Raw genomic sequence first — 17,788 nt, 5'->3', positions numbered from 1 at the left:
CCAGATCAATACACTCCTCTGTGTGTGTGTGTGTGTGCTGTATATGTGATGTATGTCCGCTCAGTCTGATTCAGAGTGACAAAGTACTTCAGGAGAGTCGATAAACGGAGCAGAAAACGTTGAGCTGATGAATGTGTGAGTGGTCAAAATATGAACACTTAACCCTGAGTTCCACGAGCTCGGCTCTGTGACGTACCAGGCGACTTCAAACTCCAGATTTTTACATCAGCCATGAGGCAGAAGAGTCAGGACATAGTTTGAGCTCGGTGCTTTGGAAACCTGTGGCTGACGTCATGTCACGTCATTATACTGTCAGTGTTTGTGTCCCGTAAAAACACCAACCACTAAAAGTCAGTCCCACATTTACTCTTGTCCGGCGGCTTCTTGCTCGCTCACTCTCTCCTTTTCTCTTCTTAGCTTCCTCCGTCAGCGTCCTCTTCACTCTCTTCTCCTCTGCCATCATGTCCATAGAAGCTGCTGAGCCTGGTTACCTCCTCTTCTTCTTCCTGGTAGTCCATAACGCCTGTTCAGTTGGTACCCGTCGCTCTGAGCTCACCGCCAAGCTGACGAACTGAGCTAACAGCAGCTACAGCAGCTTACTTCACTGTCCATCATAAACTCTGTAAATCACAGAGAGCTGAGGCGGAGCATTCACCTGATCACGGGTCAGTGCAGATCAACAGGAGGTCACAGGTTATCAGAGGAAAGTTACATGATGCTGATTTAAATCTGTTTGGCGTCACCTGGAGCTCTGGCAACATATATTCAAAATAAAAATCTTTATTATTATTATTATTATTATTAATAATAATAATAAAAACAGTTGTAGCAGCTCTCTGAGGCTCTCTGGCTTTGGTCCGGTCACGGTGATGACGCACGAGAGAGAGAGAGAGAGAGAGAGAGAGAGACAGAGAGAGAGAGAGACAGAGAGAGACAGAGACACAGAGAGAGAGAGAGTCTTCAGTCTTGTGTCGGTGAGTCTGGATGCAGTCGGTCGTGATGCTGAAGCGGATCTGTCTCACGAACTAACACAAGGAGGCGCGTAAATCCTCTGTGCGTCTCCGCCGCGCCATGCCTCTCCTCCTCCTCCACCTCCTCCTCCACCTCCTCCGTCTTGGATGAACTTTCTGCACGCGGAGATCATGAAGACGACGCGGAAATGTCGCGCGCTGTTGTCCGTGGGTCTGAACCTGGTGGCCCTGTTCTTCTCCACCACCGCCTTCATCACCACGTACTGGTGCGAGGGAACCCAGCGGGTCCCCAAGCCCAACTGCAGCAAGCAGCGGCGCCACAACTGCATCGACTACGGCGTGAACGAGACGGACCAGAACAAGGTGCACTACAGCTGGGAGACCGGGGACGACCGCTTCCTCTTCCGCCGCTTCCACACCGGCATCTGGTACTCCTGCGAGGAGAACATCCATGAGGCAGGTGGGCACATCGGTCCGGAGGGTCGATAGCGTCAAAATCAGCCGAGTTTAGGACGAAGAGGGGCGTTTAGGAGCAGATCTGAGTCTGCTCGGAGATTCTAGTTTGGACTGGACAGTGTTAAAGTTGAATGTGTGAGATTTTTCATCAGGTCTGTCACATTTTTACGCACAGAAGACAAATCTCTGTGCGTAAAGGATGAATGTGTGGCGTATGTACTTGTTGCTTATTCTTGTTTGGTTTTAAAACGCGTCTGTTCAAGTTATTAAGGAGGATTTTAAAAGGTTTTGGTGCGTTCAAGGTCCCCTGAACTGAGCAGAGACTGTCCCTGGACTTATTAATAAAATGGAAATGACACTCAGATGGAAACTGCTGCTTCACATCTGAGCTGAGAGAGACATCAAATTATTAACAGATATTTTGATCATAATTAAGTAATTTTAGATTGAAAAACTGAAGATTTTCTGGTTTCCAATAAAAACAGTTACAACGTAACATTTTACAAACTAATTAATTAATCAAGAACAAATGTTCAGATTAAGCAATAATGAAGATCTGTGTTAGATGCTGGTGTCATCAAAGAATATTCTACATTTTTTTTTATGTCAAACTGATAAAAGCATCGAAACCAACGACATGTTCATTAAAAATGCTCAGTGAGGCGACTTTACTCAAACAGGAGGAAACAGGGCATTTGTTTATTTGGGACTACTTTCAGCAGTGGATGAATACACATTAGGTCCAGCAGCTGTGACGGTGCTACACTGTAAAGTGCTGTCTGTGTTTCTTTTACCTGAGAAGGTGAAGCCGAACACAGATGGTGAGACACTTGGTGGTGCATGAGAGTAAATAGACAGCTCAGGAGTGTGTGTGAGGCAGATACATGAAGTGTGTGTGTTCTGACCAGTTAAAGGTCTCGATAGTCTCACGATAACGAACAAACCGTCTGAAAGTCGCTGAGCGTCCACAAACAAATGAAGGCCTCTTACTTCATTCTCCTCTGGAGTGAAACAAACATTACATCGCTTTGTTTCACGTGGAAAGTTTTTTAATGGATGTCCTAATCAACGTCAGTTCGTTCTGTAAAGTCTGTCTCCCAACATTAGATTTGAGTCGCCTCAAATTTTGTGTTTGATTTGAATGAGATGCGAGCAGGCGGTGGTGGATCTGTTGTAGACGTGCTCATGAACCTTCCTGCAACTTCTGCTTTGCTCTGACCACGTCCAAAGAAAACAGCATCATCTGCGAACATTAGAAGTTCAGCTTCAGGACAAACCGGTGTAGGCTGCTGATGGGTCCTTGTGGGACACCAGTAGGAAACCGCAACGACTTGAATCGATGAGCCTGGTGTTACTAGTTATCTTATGTTAGTAGTGATATGAAAGGACGGTGACCAGATGTCTCAGTTTGTCCAGGACTGTCCCATTTTCAAGCTGGGTGTCCAGATATTTGTAAAACACTAGAACATTTTCAACAGGATTAAAATCACGATGGTACGTGTCCGTTAGCAGTTAGCTGTCATGGTGAAGAAATAAGACTCCATGCTTTGTACCCAGCAACGATAACGCTGCATTCATGGTGTCTGTGGAAGTCATTCTGATGAACGTGCAGTACACTCAACTGTTTTCGTTTGGAGGTTATAAAATATGCTTACCTTGAAATGAATCTGTCTGACGGGGGAAAGTTAGGACAAACCTAAGAGCCCGTGACGAGTCACAATCATGTGCTTGCTTCGTTTGTGTTCAGACATTTTGCATGTCATGTCTCATCGGCTGTCACTCAGGTGATTTACCTGATCTCCTCTCTGACCTGTGTGCCTGATTGGTGCAAAACAGAACCGGGTTGTTCTGGTCTTGTGTGGTTTCCCCTTCATTTCATTCATAAACATATTTAGCTTGTTGTGTCTGAATCCAAAGGTTCTGCTGCGGCTCTGCCAACAGTTAAAAGCAGCATCAGGATTGAAGGTAATCACAGTATCTCCGCCGCATGCTGTTTAACTATCAGCTGATAAAGATTCAACACCTCATACGCAGAATCAGAAGTACTTTATTACGCACCTCATTTTTCCATCTTTACCAAAACACAGCATGCCACATAGATCACAGCCACAGATCCATCATAGATCTGCCCAACCTCAACCTGAGATCAGCTCTAATCAGCCAGGATACCTGAGAACACCTGAGTCAGAGCCTCGTTACTCATCAGGATTCTGGTGTTTCCTTCTCTCCGTTCACAGGAAACACATCGGGAGATATAAATGGATTTCCTGCTGAACGCGGATGTTTTATTCAGCTTCACTTCTAATTCTAAATATACGATAATGGTCGTCTGGACGGCCATAAATAGTTTATTATTATTATTCTGAGTGATACTTGCAGCTCATGGCTGTTAACCTCTACATGCAGCCTGATGTCACGGTTTGTTACACCCTGATGAACACTTGTTTTAAATTTAGGCCATGATGATGAAAATCGATTTTATGGAGCTTCCAGTTAGCCAATCAGAACCACAGACTGTCTAAAACATGGACGTGGTGTCCATCACGTCCCCAACAGGTTTGTGAAGCTCAGCGTGGTGGCTCTGCCAAAAGAACAAAACTGTTTTTTGTACCAGGCTGTAAACATGTTTATTTCTGCTGTGAAGTTGGACATTTGGACATGGGGACTTATGGAGACTGACTCACTTCTGGAGCCAGCCTCAAGTGGACGTTAGAGGAACTGCAGGTTTGTCTAATTTACTGGTGTTTTTATAACTACAGTAAATCAACGTGCAACAGGCTCCAAATCTCTTGTTCATATGTCAGTGTGGAGTTTAGGGAAGCTTTCTGTTACATTACATTATTTCAGGACGTTTCATCTCACATGACAGAATCTGAGAAAAATCAAATATTTGAATCACGTCGTACTAAAAGTGTTTTGATGAAGACAAAGCATTCATGTTAGACTGTCAGTCTAAAGTGTCTCCATCATCCTGCAGTGTCTTTATTACCGTTTGGTATTTCTGGCTCTGCAGGATAAACGTGGGTTTGACGTCAAATATATATATATATATATATATAATAATATATATATATATATAATATATATCGTATATATATATATATATATATATATATATATATATCGAGCAGAGAGTTTGACATTGTGACTCTCTCTGCCTCTCATTCATTCATTCGTCTTCGCTCCTGTAAGGATGAGAGTGACAGACACTCTGAGCCTCCAGCCATCACTCATTAACTTTCATTAAATTACCAACATGTTCAGGCTCAGTAAATCCAAAACATTAGATTCAGTTTGGTTTATTTAGAGAAGGAATGGTGCATATGATTAAATACACATGCTAAAGAAAGAGTTAGCAGAAAGGATGTCTTCATCTGTAGACCTTCTGGACTAGCTTCGTTTCTTGGAGACGTTCTGGAGGGGATCATGTGACTCACAGACACACCCTGCTGTTATCGTCCACCTGCAGGTCGTCGACATCTAGAAGTGTTGGATATTTATTGGTTCTGGGTCCCTGCAGCGCAGAAACAGGCTCCCGGCTTGAAGAGGACTTTGTGTCTCGTTCAGAACCTGAAGCAGAAAACTTCATTCAGCCTCACAGAGACAGACGAAGGGGTTATGTGGCCGAAAACAACAGATGGCTGACATTTCACTGAGCGGTGAATGAACCAGAAGTTGGAAGGCGCATGCATACAGTATATTCTGCTTTTTATGGCGGTCTGGTCGGTTTGTGCCACACAGCTGCAGGTCGCTCCTGCTGGTGCAGATCAGATTATGTCGTGGTCATCATGGAGCGGCTGTTAGCTTCCTCCCAGAAACAAAACTCCTGTTTTCACTCTGACTGTGGCAAACGTTCCTGCTGGCTGATAAAGCTGCTCCGGTCATCTTAGTTTGTTGTTTGTTGCTTTAAAAGTTCAGTTCTTGTCTCACACACACACACACACACACACACACACACACACACACACACACACACACACACACACACACACACACATCATGTTTTATGACTTTCTACAGTATTAAATGTGCAGTTGATTCTTGTCTTGTTGACAATTGACTCACTGACTTCATGGAGAAATGCTAGTTTATATCATCTGGCCTTTATAAATGTGTGTATTTGTATATCAGCATGCCAGCTGCCCTTTCTGTGGTGGGTCAGCCACACATGTTGGAGCGGCCTTTTATTGTGACGAGTATTTTATTTCTTCCTTATATTGCTACTTTTATGTACTTTGTTTTAACTCTAAAATATTTCAATATTTCTTTATACATTTCTTTTTCTTTTTTTATGAGCCAAAAGTCTTTAACTTATCTTCATATAAAAAATGTTCTGTTGCCGTTTGTTCTTCCATTTTATAACTTTTATACTCTGTAAATATCAGCCATGCTCGTATAGTTCTTATATATTGTAAGTTCAGTCCATTCATAACATACAAATATTTGCCACCTTATAAGACGTGTCACGATTCTGCAGAGGCCTGTAAACAAAGGGAGTCTGATAGTTTGCAGGGACGTGGCGCAGAATAATATTTCGTCTCAGGCACAAAGACGTTTGAATCCTCAGTACGAGCTCTTTTCAGTCTCTTCATCTTCTCTCAGTGTCCCGGTGTTATTGACGCCTGGTCGGGCTGATTGATGCCGTACAGCGTTACTGCTTCTATTCATCAGTCTCAGTGTGCTGCTCCTCCATGTCCCTGTCCTCCTGCTTCACACGGAGCCTGCTGTGAAAATTACTTCAAATTAGGAGAATTTAAAAAGATAATTAAACAACTCAAGTCAGACGTGAAGAAAAGTCTGATTCTCTCTGACTGAACTTTGTAAACTTCCACAGATTAACTCTGATATTATATCTGCAAATGTTTGATGTTTTCATTGTCGGAGAGCGCCGAGGCCACCTGGGTAATTAAAGGTCAAATAAAAAACCATGGCGTCATGATCAGCGAGGCTTACTAACTTCATTACATCACTATAATCTGGTAAGCAGCTCAGCTCGATTCAGTTTAAACAGCACTGATGAAAACAGTCCGCTGCTCCATGAAAAGGTTTTAATCTGCACGAAGGAGTTTTGTAAAATAAATGACGACTGCCTGGACTGGCACATTCATATTTCCACCTCGTTGAACAATCGTGTGATATCAAAAATGGAAAAGATAAAGAAATCATGGACTGGACCCCAACCTCCTCTCGATGTCTTCGTCTATGATAAGTTCTTCTGTTTGGCAAAAATATTCTATGACTCCAGATGAAGCTGTGTGAAGCCTGATAAACGTCCTCCAGCCACGGGAGGCAGCGTCAGCTGGGTCTGAATGAAGCGGCAACGTCAACAAGGAAGTGCTAGAAACTGCAGTTCCTCTAACGTCCACTAGAGGCTGGCTCCAGAAGTGAGTCAGTCTCCATAAGTCCCCATGTCCAAATGTCCAACTTCACAGCAGAGATAAACAAGTTTACAGCCTGGTACAGTTGGTGGTCGAGGATCTGTACGTGCTGAGTATATTTGTTTGCCTGTGAACACCAAAAGGAAGCTGACAGACACCTTTTCTTCAGTTCTCTTTGAATTATGCAGACAGAGTCACGACTGTAGAAGTAATGGTACGTTAGCCGTTGTATCACAAAACCATTTATACTCATTACAGCTGCAATTAGCCCCGAATGACATCGGATCACTGATTAAACAGACTGCAGAGCCGCCAGCTGCAGGGCGAGGCGATAATGAATAAGGGGTGTGAAAGTGAGAGTCGGGACTGTGAACTAAAAATACAAGAAAAAGAAATTTCACCTGAAGCCCCTTTAAAATGAATCTATTCCACTAAACCTGATAGACTTGGATCGTAATAACTTGATTTGATTCTTTTCTTTTTTGGTTAATTGACATTTCAGAGGACCGTTGTCTCCCATGTGCAGCGTGAAGTCATAGGAATACTGATTGTGCTGTTAGTTAATGCTGTCGTCGGGTCACAGACAGGCACGCTCACTCTTTAATTACATTTTAGATTCATGTCCTAATCAGACGCTGTGCCGCTCACCTTTTGGCTGCAGCTCGCCAAGTCATGAGCACGTTCCTCATGTTTGCGCTTCACTTCCCCGGAGTTTTAACTTTGGAAAACATGAATTATAACATCAGAAGAGTTCCCCTGCAGGATATGTTAAATAGCATGAGGAGGGACTTGGTAGCCAATAGCTATCATGCAGTCTAACCACAAACACCGCGGCTAAACCTGGACCAAACCTGGACATGAGCATTGGAAGCTGCTGAGCCCGTTTCTGTTGGCTTTCATTTTAGTTTGCGTAAAGTTGTAACCAGCAAACAGGAAGGAGGACTTCAACACAGCGGATGGGTGAAGGTGGAGTCAGTGTGTAGAGGTCGATCGGTGAGCAGGAAACAGCCTGAAACAGTTTGAATGTCATTTACATTGATGTCTACGTCCAAGTTACACTCATCTGTCAAGATTTCAGATTTTCACGACCAAAAGAGTTCACGCTAACGATATTATCGTGATGTCTATAAAACTATACAACTAAAACTAGCACAGAACCAATCCGGGTTTGAGCACAGCCTCCGAGACCAACGGGGAATGACGTTAATCTACGTATATCGTGACACCCCAACTTCCATCCTATGATATGAACGATTACAGGGCTCATATACATATCACACATATCTGGTCATGTGGATAAGATACAGGTGGGTAAACAGCAGAGATGATATCTGTAGTTCACTGAGATTAAAGTTTCAAATCTATTTCACCCTCTGAAACTTCAATTATCTTCAGTATCAGGCAGACAAACAGAGTATCTTCATCTGTTGTTTGGTGTGTGTGTGTTTGAGGGATTCGGTGTGTATGGCAGTGTGAGGGTGTCTGTGTTTAGGCTGGTTATGGATGGACCTGCCGGCTGCCTGCGACACTGCATAGGCTGAGTTATGGCTTGTGTTGTGGCCGCTGATCTGCGACTTGCAGGGTCCCAACCGAGCTCGGATCGACTCTGTGCAGCCCGAGTGTGCCAGAGAAATGAAACGAATGTAGCTGCTGTTAGATCAGTTCGTCAGCTTGGCCGTGAGCTCAGAGCGACGGGTACCCGTCGCTCTGAGCTCACGGCCAAGCTGACGAACTGATCTAACAGCAGCTACAGCTGTCAGCAGTTTACTTCACTGTCCATCGGGAAACTCTGTAAATCAAATATTGGATATTGTGACGGTGACATTCAAGAGGCACTGATGCATTTTCAGCTTGTATTATCGGTACAACACACTGACACTAACGCTCATTTTATCCTTTTCTCTTCACCCTGTACATTATAATTTCATCCTTTTCTTCTTCTCATTAATCACATCATCCTCTTCACCTTCCTCACTGCCTTCTCCCTTCTCTCATTCCCCCCCCCTGTCTTGACTTCATTCCCAGCTCATTTCACCTTTTCCTCTTCACATCCCTCTCTACCTCCTCCCATCTCTCTCTCCCCCCTTCATCTCCTCCCTCCTCCTCTCTCCCCTCTCTCAGGTGAGAAGTGTCGGAGCTTCATTGATCTCGCCCCGGCGTCGGAGAGAGGTGAGTAATGATGGTCATTAGGCATCGCCGGCACTCCCTGCCGCTCCCCACCTGTTCGTCAGGCCCAGGGAAAACCATGGAAAACAAATATATAAATATATAAATAGATATATACACACCTCTTTACTGGACTGTTTCTGTGTTTGTTAGAAGTTCATTTTCAGCTTTATTCAACATTATTCGGCCACATTTAGAGAAGAAAATGAGATTCATAATGTTGTTCTTTGATTCTGGGTTTTGCAAACACAGGTTTGGACCTAATAGAGGTCAGTTGCCGTCAACAGTTGCTCGTGATGTTTGTTCACTGTTTGCACCGGCCCATCGTCATGTCTCACTAGTTAAGTAGGTTACATAGTTCAAAAGATCAGCGTGGTTAAGTTTAGGACATGAAACTCGTTGGTTAGCGGTCAGTTTTGCTGCCGTGTAGTTCGTCTTCAGCTGTTTTTATCTGTATCAAACATATGTAACGTACAAATATACATAACTTCACATCCTTGGTAACAGCAAAGGTAATTTTGTTTCTCTTGTAACTGATTACCAGTTGGTCACGATAAAAGAAACCAATGTTGACTGTGAACGAATTCACTGGGAATGACATGTCCACATACGGTAGCCACACCCTCAGCTTTATCGCCCACTTGACTCTAAATAGGACCATAAATTACTAAATGAACATCATTATAAGTTGAAGAAGACTTCAAACTAGAGGCTGAGACCATAAACTCATGAGGAAACGTTTACTGAGGTCATAAATCAAGTGATAGGTTGGTTCATTTTCTCATAAAAATCAATATTATTGGACTTCTCTAACAGCAGCCAATGGAGCCGCCCCCTGCTGGCCATTAGAGAATGGAGACACTTTGCGTTAGCTCTGAAGCTACGTCCACTGATTATACTATTAATGGTCTGCTCACAAATGTTTGCCTGAGCGGTAAGAACGTGATCCGACCTCAATCTGACTCTGCAGGTCTGAGCTGAATGGCTCCCGTAGGTTCACTTTGCATGCTGGGATGCAGATGAGCTGAATCGATAGGAGTTAGCAGGACGAACAAGAATACGTCGCCTGATAATCTGACTGATAGGAAAGGACCTTCCTGTGTTCCAGTCTTTCTCCTCAGACATCCTAATGAAAAGTGGTGGAAGTACTTCTGTCACTAATAAAAAACCTCCACACGCCCGACCAATAAACATGCGAGACGCCAGATCGTTTTGTAAATGAACAAAAATCTGACTCAGTCATCGGAAAGATTGCTTCAGATGCTCTTAGACGATTAAACAAACGGTTCATTTGAAGCATCCTGGGGCCTTCATTGTGATTATATTGATGGAGGAGGAAGTAGAAGGAAAGTGACATTTATTAATTGATATGAAACAAGCTCGTTTTTTTTTTTGGTTGCGTTGTCAGTTTTGATTTATGGAAGTTGTAAGAACCTGTAGCCCAACAAAAATGAGGATGATGCCTCATGTTCACATCCGGATCTTAAGCTGATTTTCTGAACTTTTCACGAGGAAATGACGCTGTGTTTCCATCAGTAATATACTGAACAGAACATAAAGGGACACAGGTCGTCTTTACATCGTGGTGCTTCAAGCTGACATATTTATGTTAAGATGAAGCAAGAAAAATAGGCAAGTGTAAAGATTTGATAAACTTTGACGGCTATACAACTGTAGCTGCAGACCCGTCCATGCTGAAAGTGCCAGCATGTGAACATCAAAACTGGACCACGGGCCAGTGGAACAAGGTGGCCTGGTCTGATGAATCACATTTCCTTTTTACATCACATGCATGGCCAGGTGGCCAGTGGAGGTTCTGGAGGCGGCTGATGTGGTCACAGGTTGTGGGTGTGTGGAGTTTTGGGTGGTGTGCTGTCGAGGATGCTGATGGTCTATTCTGGAGGTGATGATGGAGAGTGATGGTATGGGAGTCAGGTATGTTTTTAAGTGGGAAGAACGCAGTTCTGGTGATTTGAAACGTGTTGTTCAAAGGAGAGGTTCTCGTCAAAGATCTCTCCCAGGTTGTGGCTGTGTGGGGAGGCCGAGGTGAGGAGGAAGAAACTGGTTTTGATGAGATGATCATCATGTCTGATTTTTACTGTTCAGTTTGAGGAAGTTGGTATGCATCCAGGATTTGATGTCAGTGAGGCAGAGATGTAGAGCGGGATGTCATCAGCGTAGAGATGGAGGCCATGAAGTAGGTAGAGGATAAAGAAGAGAGGACCAAGCACTGAATCCTTGGGACAGAGGAGCAGTGGAGGAGGTGCAGTTATTTAAAAACTGTTTGTCTGTCTGTGAGGCATGAGGAGTTAAGCCAGGAGAGGTGTCCGTGATGCTGATGGAGGAATCGAGGCAGGAGAGAAGAATCCTGGTGACAGATACCACAGCACATCTTCAGAGGTTTAGAGGAGTCCATGCCATGGACCTACACAATATTCGGCTGGTGCTTGTAATGTTATTGCTGATCGGTGTCAGTCTCGTTTTTAATCATAAACACAGATTTCTCTGTATCAGGTGCTGGATGAAGAGAGAGTATTGCGGATAAGAGCAGGTTGGTGTTTGTATCCTGCAGCTCATCAAAGGAATATTTGAGCGTCCAGAAGAAAGGGAATACTTCGGTGCATGTGGGCGTAGTCTCTAATTCTCTGTTTCATGCAGAGCAGGTAGTTAATAATGAAAGTTCTCTGATGGTTTCATCTGTTAATGCCATCTGGAAGAAGAGCAGGAGTGTTGCACGGAGCAGTGGCGGATGATATGATGTATTGAGCGGGGCGACCTTGCTTCTCACACAAGGATACAATATGTTAATGCAGCTTCCTTTGAGCCCGACACGCTCAACACGCTGCTGTGTTTTATAACACACAGCTGCTCCTCAGTCAGATCCAAGCTCGCTCTTAATGAAAACTGCAACAAAACAAAAAAAAAAGATTTAATTACAAGAAAACACTCAGAGAGTTTGAGCCAGGATTTTAGAAATACTGTGGTCAGTATGTCGAGCTTCCAGGACGAGCATGTAATGAAGGTAATGTTGTCAGTCATGTGACAAGTCAAGTTTACACTGTGATGATGCCTAATGACTCATGGCTCAATGACTGTCACTCATTAGCAAAGTCGGTCGCACAATGCAGAGAAATATGTGGAACATCTGGTTGATGAACAAAATACAATATTTCTGATAAACACATAAACCCAAAGAATGATCAAATTAACGTCTCTATTATTTAATTTATAACTAACATGATTTTCTAATAAATAATCTCCGTTAAGATCATTTTCTGTGTTTTGAGTTTTTATAGCTGTAGATGAAATTAAAGAATTTAAGTTTTAGAACTTAAATTTTTTTTTTAACTGATTAATCTAAAAACGAATTGAAATATTGACAGAAATCACGAGTTACAGCCTGAATTTAATTCACCAGAAATAACCTCAAATATATTAAAACGTCTAAAAACCAGCAATTCATCAATCGTCTCGTCATTGAGGCACCTGAAGGGTCTAAATTTATATTAAATCTGTGTTTTAAGACTGCTGACACACACACACACACACACACACACACACACACACACACACACACACACAGACAGTAATTAAAGATGTAATTATTTGAGATGAGTCTCGGCCCGATGAGCTCCTTCCTTCCCGTTATCGGCCGTGCTGGTTCAGTCCCTCAGAAGCTGTTTTATTTATTTACTGTCTTCAGTTTAATGAAGTCTCCGTCTGCTGATACATATTCAATACGACATGAACAGGAGAGAAAATTATTATTTTGGTCAATATTGTTGCATTGTGAGTTTCCCTTACAGGCATTTTTATACCCCTGAAATTTGTTTCCATCGACTGGTTGGAAATTAAATTTGTCAGCTAACGAGAACCAGAATCAGAGCAACACTGAGCCTTCGTTAAAAATCAGAAACCTGGATTCAAATCTGGGTCAAGATCTTTGATCACATGCAGCCGATCGTGAATATACGTTACACCCTCACTGCTATGCATTGCAGCTATCGTTATGAGCGCCTCCTTTGCAGAAAACATGATCGAACACAACCTCTGTGAAGTTGGACATTTGGACATGGGGACTTATGGAGACTGACTCACTTCTGGAGCCAGCCTCAGGTGGACGTTAGAGGAACTGCAGTTTCATTTTCAGGCATGAAGGTTGCTGCTTTGTGGAAACCTGGCTAATAACAATGCTGATGATGTTTACCATGCATAGATCTCTGGTCTCTGCTCAGTTTACTGTTTGTCAGTCTGAAGGTTTCAGGGTTTTTTTTCCTTCAGACTGATCTGAGCAGCCATCACATTGATTTTGCTCCTTGACATCGTAAAGTGGTTAGTGCTGCTTTTATCACTGATGCCTCAGAGGTTTCTGCTCATCATCTCCCTCCTCTGCTCTTTCTGTTTTTCATTTTACAGCGCTTTCTTCTTGTTTTTGTTGTTTCATATCATAAATCCGAGTGTCTGTTCCATATAAAGTTTTGCTTGTTTCAGATCCATCACTGCGTCCTCAGTCTGTCTGCTTTCATTAGGAAGTCTTCTTTTCACGGTGCATTCACAGTCCCATGGGAGACACTGTATATATGAGCTTTGTATTGGAAAACACCTCAACTTGTAAATTGTAAATACTCCTTTTAACTGACTACTACAGCAAACTGCAGGAGGTAATTAGTGTATGATGGCAGTGATGGCTGCTGACTAAGAACGTGTCAGTCTGTTAAACACTGTGACAGGTAGCTCCCCTCCCCGGGCTCATGCCCGCCTGGTTCTGTAAGATTACATTGTTGAGCCACTTTAGAAGTTATAGTCATAACATTTACTCGTCGTCTAAATTTAAATTTACGTTTTATTGACGGTTAAATATGTCACCAGATATAATTTAGGGCTCAACAGGAAGAAGCTCATCACTCTTACCTGTCCAGGTACCAAAGGTCCAATCTAACAGACCTAACAGCTGATGTTTCCCGATGTAATATGTTTTATGTCTTTTTATCATCATGTATCATTATTGGACTTTACCTAAAGGATTATGAGACAGCGGGCTCCTCCTCATCATCTGTCCTACATGTTGTTTCATTTCCTCTGGACTTTTCGCTCATTTTATTTCTCTGTAATTTTGTGTCTTTTGTGGTTCTTTCTTGTTCTGGTCATATTGGACCTGTTTTGTAGTCAGTTTGTGTCTCTCCTTCGTAGTCATTATATTTTGCAGCCTCCCTGCTCCTGGTAGGTCCGTTCAGTAACCCGCCTGTGTACCTACAGTAAGTCCTTGTGTGTTCTAAGTTTTACCTGACTCTAAGTAAAATTCCCTGTTAGGGAAAATACACAGTGTGCAGTTTTTCTCCTGAAAACACCACAAAGCATAATTATTTGTGTATATTTAGAAAGTCAGTGTGTTTCTTTTCAATAACTCAGATCATGTGACACAGGTCTGCTGAAGAGTCTCATCTCATTACATTTCTGGATGCACCATTATATTCTATTCACACGCAATGTTCTATGTAAAAACGTTAAATACAGGAATAAGGTTGCCTCGTCTTGCCTCGAGAGAAGTGTGACACAAAATTAGGGACCAATTTCGTCTGCTCAGGGATCCTGTAAGTCACTGATGTTCAAACTGAAAAGTCAGCCTGGAGGTCGTACTTCCAATTCATCTACATCCTAAACAGAGCCGAGCCGAGCAGATAATCCTGTTTAATGCTGTGTTGTGAGCCTCACCGATTCAAGACGAGCTTCTGCCTTTTTGGAAATTATAAATGTGGAGAGAGGAAAAAAAAAAAAAAGCTCTGGTTGCAGAGTGGATCCCGAGGGCGGCTTCGGTTGCAGGATGATGTTCACATTTCCAGAGCGTGAAGAAGTACAGCAGGGTTGTAAAACTTGTTCATCATCCTGCGTAATGTCTCTCTGTGCTCTGATGGGATTTTTTCCCCCTCTCTGTATGACCAGAGGGCTCGCCGACACAATAAAGAGCCAATCAGTGTGTGTCAAACAAGCAGGTGGTGATATCAAACACACCCTCTCCTCCTCCTGTGGGCCTGTCAGAAACAAATATTTCATCTTGTTTTGAGCTCGGAGTGTCAGAGGACGGATGTATCTGCATCCTCCAAAGATTCATCAGAGGTTTATCTGCAGTTTTTCTGGGTTACCAAACACGGGATGGATGAATGAAGACAGAATAAATGGGAACAATTCAACAACCACGTCCTCAGTTTGTGCCTGGAGGACAGAAATACAACAAAAATGGAAATCTAATATCTACATGCTTCGCTGCACATGAAGGTCAACACTGACAATTTATAGTTTAGTTGTTGAGCTCATGTCATGAATGCAAACAAGACTTAGTATACACTGTTCGCTCTGCTGAGATGTTGCAGACATTGTCTGCATGTTACAGCTCTCGGAGTATAAATATCTCACATGTGGCTGGATCAAAAACTTACAGGTTAAGCGTGCAGTCAAGACCAGTTTGTAGAGTCCAAGACCGAGTCAAGATTACAGAGACAGAGTCAAGAGTGAGTCTAAAGAGGTTCAAGCCCATGTCAAGACCAAGACTAGGTGAGATGGAGTCAAGACCAAGCGCGAAGAGGTACGAGTCCAAGTCAGGTCCAAGACTAGTCAAGACAGAGTCCTCCGTGACCCACAGGTGATCTCAGTCTGTACTCGTTTGTTACAAGACAAAGGTAAACTTGGATGTCATCTGCAAACAGGAATCTTCTGTCCGCTGCTGATATGATGGATGTTTTTTTTACCAACTAATCCACTTCAGGGTTCTGACTATAAATGTTTTTACTGCCTCACACCAAAATATTCAATGTTTTGACTCTATACCGACGGGTCTCGGCTCGATTCAGTCACTGTTTATGGCTGTTTAAAGTGCGGGAGCGTTCCATTATTATACCATTAGTCACAGCACAAATGTGTCAGCTCAGGAATCAACACGCCCTCCTTGTAACAAACGAGTACAGACTGAGATCACCTGTGGGTCACGGAGGACTCTGTCTCGACTAGTCTTGGACCGACTGGACTCGTACCTCTTCGCCTTGGTCTTGACTCCATCTCATCCACTAGTCTTGGTCTTGACATGGGCTTGAACTCTTTAGACTCACTCTGACTCTGTCTCTCTAATCTTGACTCGGTCTTGGACTCTACAAATGGTCTTGACTGCACGCTTAACCTGTAATTTTTGATCCAGCCACATGTGAGATATTTATACTCCGAGAGCTGTAACATGCAGACAATGTCTGCAAAATCTCAGCAGAGCGAACAGTGTATACTAAGTCTGTGTTGCATTCATGACATGAGCTCAACAACTAAACTAAATTGTCAGTGTTGACCTTCATGTGCAGCGAAGCATGTAGATATTAGATTTCCATTTTTGTTGTATTTCTGTCCTCCAGGCACAAACTGAGGAGTGGTTGTTGAATTGTTCCCATTTATTCTGTCTTCATTCATTCATCCCGTGTTTGGTAACCAAGAAAAACTGCAGATAAACCTCTGATGAATCTTTGGAGGATGCAGATACATCGTCCTCTGACACTCCGAGCTCAAAACAAGATGAAATATTTGTTTCTGACAGGCCCACAGGAGGAGGAGAGGGTGTGTTGGATATCACACACCTGCTTGTTTGACACACACTGATTGGCTCTTTATTGTGTCGGCGAGCCCTCTGGTCATACAGAGAGGGGGAAAAAACCCATCAGAGCACAGAGAGACATTACGCAGGATGATGAACAAGTTTTACAACCCTGCTGTACTTCTTCACGCTCTGGAAATGTGAACATCATCCTGCAACCGAAGCCGCCCTCGGGATCCACTCTGCAACCAGAGCTTCTTTTTTTTTTTTCCTCTCTCCACATTTATAATTTCCAAAAAGGCAGAAGCTCGTCTTGAATCGGTGAGGCTCACAACACAGCATTAAACAGGATTATCTGCTCGGCTCGGCTCTGTTTAGGATGTAGATGAATTGGAAGTACGACCCCAGGCTGACTTTTCAGTTTGAACATCATGACTTACAGGACCTGAGCAGACAAAATTGGTCCCTAATTTTGTGTCACACTTCTCTCGAGGCAAGACGAGGCAACTTATTCCGTATTTAACTTTTTTACATAGAACTTGCGTGTGAATAGAAATATATTTTCTTTCTAAATATCACACAATAATATTATGCTTTGTGGTGTTTTCAGGAGAAAAACTGCACACTGTGTATTTCCCTAACAGGGAATTTTACTTAGAGTCAGGTAAAACTTAGAACACACAAGGACTTACTGTAGGTACACAGGCGGGTTACTGAACGGACCACCAGGAGCAGGGAGGCTGCAAAATATAATGATACGAAGGAGAGACACAAACTGACTACAAAACAGGTCCAATATGACCAGAACAAGAAAGAACACAAAAGACACAAAATTACAGAGAAATAAAATGAGCGAAAAGTCCAGGGAAATGACAACATGTAGGACAGATGATGAGGAGGAGCCCGCTGTCTCATAATCCTTTAGGTAAAGTCCAAATGATACATGATATAAAAAGACATAAAACATATTACATCGGGAAACATCAGCTGTTAGGTCTGTTAGATTGGACCTTGGTACCTGGACAGTAAGAGTGATGAGCTTCTCCTGTTGAGCCCTAAATTAATCTGCAATAGGGATGTTCCTGGCGACATATTTAACCGTCAATAAAACTAAATTTAAATTTAGACGACGAGTGAAAGTGGCTCAACAATGTAATCTTACAGAACAGGCGGGCATGAGCCCGGGGAGGGGAGCTACCTGCACAGTGTTTAACAGACTGACACGTTCTTAGTCAGCAGCCATCACTGCC

General features: G+C 43.0%; 1 protein-coding gene across 1 annotated transcript in view; it reads left to right on the top strand.

Annotated features, from left to right (window-relative positions):
- The first annotated feature begins 960 nt into the window (after positions 1 to 960).
- The window catches only part of gsg1l (gsg1-like), a 26,880-nt gene continuing 10,052 nt past the window's right edge, over positions 961 to 17,788 (top strand). The window contains exons 1-2 of the mRNA XM_027284730.1: positions 961 to 1,431; positions 8,927 to 8,974. Of these exons, the coding sequence (XP_027140531.1) occupies positions 1,119 to 1,431; positions 8,927 to 8,974 (361 nt within the window). The 5' untranslated portion in view covers positions 961 to 1,118. The remainder of the gene's footprint in view (positions 1,432 to 8,926; positions 8,975 to 17,788) is intronic.

This window comes from Larimichthys crocea, chromosome XII (assembly GCF_000972845.2).
Source record: "Larimichthys crocea isolate SSNF chromosome XII, L_crocea_2.0, whole genome shotgun sequence".
NCBI classification, from domain to species: Eukaryota; Metazoa; Chordata; class Actinopteri; family Sciaenidae; genus Larimichthys; species Larimichthys crocea.
Note: the sequence above shows the minus strand (reverse complement) of the source record. Positions and strands in the feature narration are given on the sequence as shown.